Source organism: Colobus angolensis, unplaced genomic scaffold, assembly GCF_000951035.1.
Source record: "Colobus angolensis palliatus isolate OR3802 unplaced genomic scaffold, Cang.pa_1.0 Scaffold28, whole genome shotgun sequence".
NCBI classification, from domain to species: Eukaryota; Metazoa; Chordata; class Mammalia; order Primates; family Cercopithecidae; genus Colobus; species Colobus angolensis.
In genome coordinates this window covers 5,718,034-5,720,938 of record NW_012116043.1, presented here as the reverse complement: position 1 = coordinate 5,720,938, position 2,905 = coordinate 5,718,034, and the positions used below count along the sequence as shown (strand labels likewise).

The 2,905-nt window shown below is 42.8% G+C and overlaps 1 protein-coding gene across 1 annotated transcript in view; it reads right to left on the bottom strand.

The window, feature by feature from the left end:
* ZCCHC8 (zinc finger, CCHC domain containing 8) overlaps positions 1–2,905 on the bottom strand; it is a 33,389-nt gene that overhangs the window by 6,179 nt on the left and 24,305 nt on the right. The window contains 2 exon segments of the mRNA XM_011948486.1: positions 1,003–1,120; positions 1,368–1,454. Of these exon segments, the coding sequence (XP_011803876.1) occupies positions 1,003–1,120; positions 1,368–1,454 (205 nt within the window).

The window sequence follows — 2,905 nt, the reverse complement described above, 5'->3', positions numbered from 1 at the left end:
AAAAAAAAAAAAAAAAAAAAAGTAGGGAAGGCTCAGAGAGCAAGCCCTTTGTCCTACTTTACGTTCTGGGAAGGCACATTTTCCTGATGACCTGTCTTTCTTGGGTGGAGGAGTGATCTACTGGATTAATACTACTGGAAAGAATAACTGGGAAAGCTTGGCTCAGCTTTGCTTTTCTTCCTCTTGGGAGCAAGCTGCCAGAAGGGTACACACTTTCCACTGCCTGTCTCAGAACACTGGCCGGATCAAAGGGGCCAGTCTGGATGCAGCACTGTTGAGACTGGGTGGGTCTGCTAATCCAGGAATGGGTCAGGCACTGTGGCTCACACCTATAATCCCAGCACTTAGGGAAGCAAAGGCAGGAACATTGCTTGAGCATGGGAGTTTGAGACCTGCCTGGGCAACACAGTGAGACCCCATTCTACACAAAAAGGAAAAAAAAAAAAAGGAACTCCCCTAATTCAGGAATGCAGCCAGCTGGCCCATCTAGCTCTCACACCAAGCTCTGGCTTCCAATTCAGCTTTTATCATGGACAGCAGTGATGGTCTGCTCTCCAAGAACAAAATAAAGATTTACTCTTTAGACAGTGCTCACGAAGGAGCTTCCCCTTTCTTATGGAATTCAGGAGCATACAAATGTGTCATAGCTTCTTGATGAAATCAAAGCTACAGGCCGGGGGCAGTGGCTCATGTCTGTAATCCCAGCACTTTGGGAGGCCAAGGCGGGTGGATCACGAGGTCAGGAGATCAAGAGCATCCTAGCTAACATGGTGAAACCCTGTCTCTACTAAAAATTAGCCTGGCGTGGTGGCGGGCACCTGTAGTCCCAGCTACTAGGGAGGCTGAGGCAGGAGAACGGCATGAACACGGGAGGCGGAGGTTGCAGTGAGCCAAGATCGCGCCACTGTACTCCAGCCTTTGCGAAAGAGCGAGACTCTGTCTCAAAAAAAAAAAAAAAGAAGAGGAAAAAAAGAGAAATCAGAGCCATAAGATGAAACCTACCCGAATCGAGCTCCATGTCGGCCGGGGATCCTGCTGAGTTGCTTTCCTTCTTCTGTTTCTTTGGACTACCTGGGCTGGAGTGAGATGAAGACCTCTTGCTGCCAGACTTCACACCTGGCTAAAGGAGCAACCAAACCAAACACAAGTTAGGTGGGGTAGACAATGAATTAAACTCCATCCCTTCACTTAAAATGATGTAGAAAAGCAATCTGGAGATAAGTCTACGTGACTGGTGAATTTCGCCACTGTTTTCCTTTTGGTTTGTCAAGATAATAAAGCAAGAAAAGACTGTAATATGCTAATAAATTACAAAATCTCACAGACACAACAACATTTTATAGAGCACACCATTAAAATCTATTTACCGCTTGGAAGTTAGAAGTAAGGTAATTGGCAAACACATCCTTCTGCTGACATGCCTGCATTGGTATGGAACCAAAGATTCTCCATTCCTAATAATGAAAAGAGAAGAAAAAAAAAAACAACCATGTATTTGGAAAATGTCATGTTTTGAGATTTTGCTCAAAGGAGGTACAGTGGAGATCTCAAATTACATTTTTCCTTCTTATGTTACTTTTCCTTTATTGGGAATTAAGGAAAATAATGATGTGTTGAAGGAAAACTAAACCTGCCTGCAACATAATTAAGACTGAATACTAAAAGACTACCTGACACAATCACTTGGCCAAAAAAGGTTCTACATACCGCAAGCAGAAGATGTAGGCAGGAGTGACTGCTATGGGGCCTCCCAGGCTCCAGTCTCTCTCCCATCAAGCACTGGCACTGCTAACAGGGCCGTTCACAGCCCACTTCTCCTAACATACTTACTCATGAGTTTTCTATCTTCTGCTCTTTCTCTTTCCAAATACAGCACTCATCTTTAAAGATTCCATACCGCTTATTTCTCTCTCCTCTCCAATTGCACATTCAACAGTGGTTCTCAGTAAGAATCCCATGGAACTCTTGTGAAACAGAGGTTCCAGGGTTTGAATCAGTTAAGTCTAAGGATGGGACTCAAGAAGGTACATTTCTAACGAGTATTCCCAAGGGACTGTGACGTAGACTGGAAGCTGCACTGGCTTCCAGAAGCACTGATGGTTTGTATCATGCACTTCTGCCCGTAATGAATTACAGTCTTGTGTGATTGACAACTTTCTATCTGCTCACTACACTCTTAACCTCAAGTCTTTGGCTGTTTCCCTACTGTCCAGTTCCTAAGAACACACTTTTTATTTTTATGTTTTTTTGAGATGGAGTTTCGCTTTCATCACCCAGACTAAAGTGCAATGGCGTGATCTCAGCTCACTGCAACCTCCACCTCCTGGGTTCAAGCTCAGCCTCCTGAGTAGCTGGGATTACAGGTGCCTGCCACCAGGCCCAGCTAATTTTTATATTTTTAGTAGAGATGGGATTTTGCCATCTTGGCCAGGCTGGTCTTGAACTCCTGACCTCATGATCTACCCGCCTTGGCCTCCCAAAGTGCTGGGATTACAGGCATGGGCCACTGCACCCGGCCAATAATACACTTTTCAAATAAAACAGTACAACAGTTCATTGTTGAATCTTGAGACCTAAGATGGAAGCTGGAAAAGAGTTAAGTGTGGAAAAACCATTCATATACAAAATGAGAAATTTTACTTTGAGGGGAAAAAAGGCAAGAATAAACAGGAAAAAGAGTTATAGTATATTTAGATTTATTATAGATAGAAACTTATTTCCTAGGTTAATTCTGTAAAATATATAATACTCTCAGAACAATCCATATTTTTAAAAACTTTTAAAATGTTAGAGTAGTTTTAGATTTAGAGACTCTAACCAATCTATTTTCGCTCCCTTTCTGAGGGCACAAAATCAGAGAAAATTGCTGTTGATGAATATAAGACTTCAATTAAGATTCTAGCAA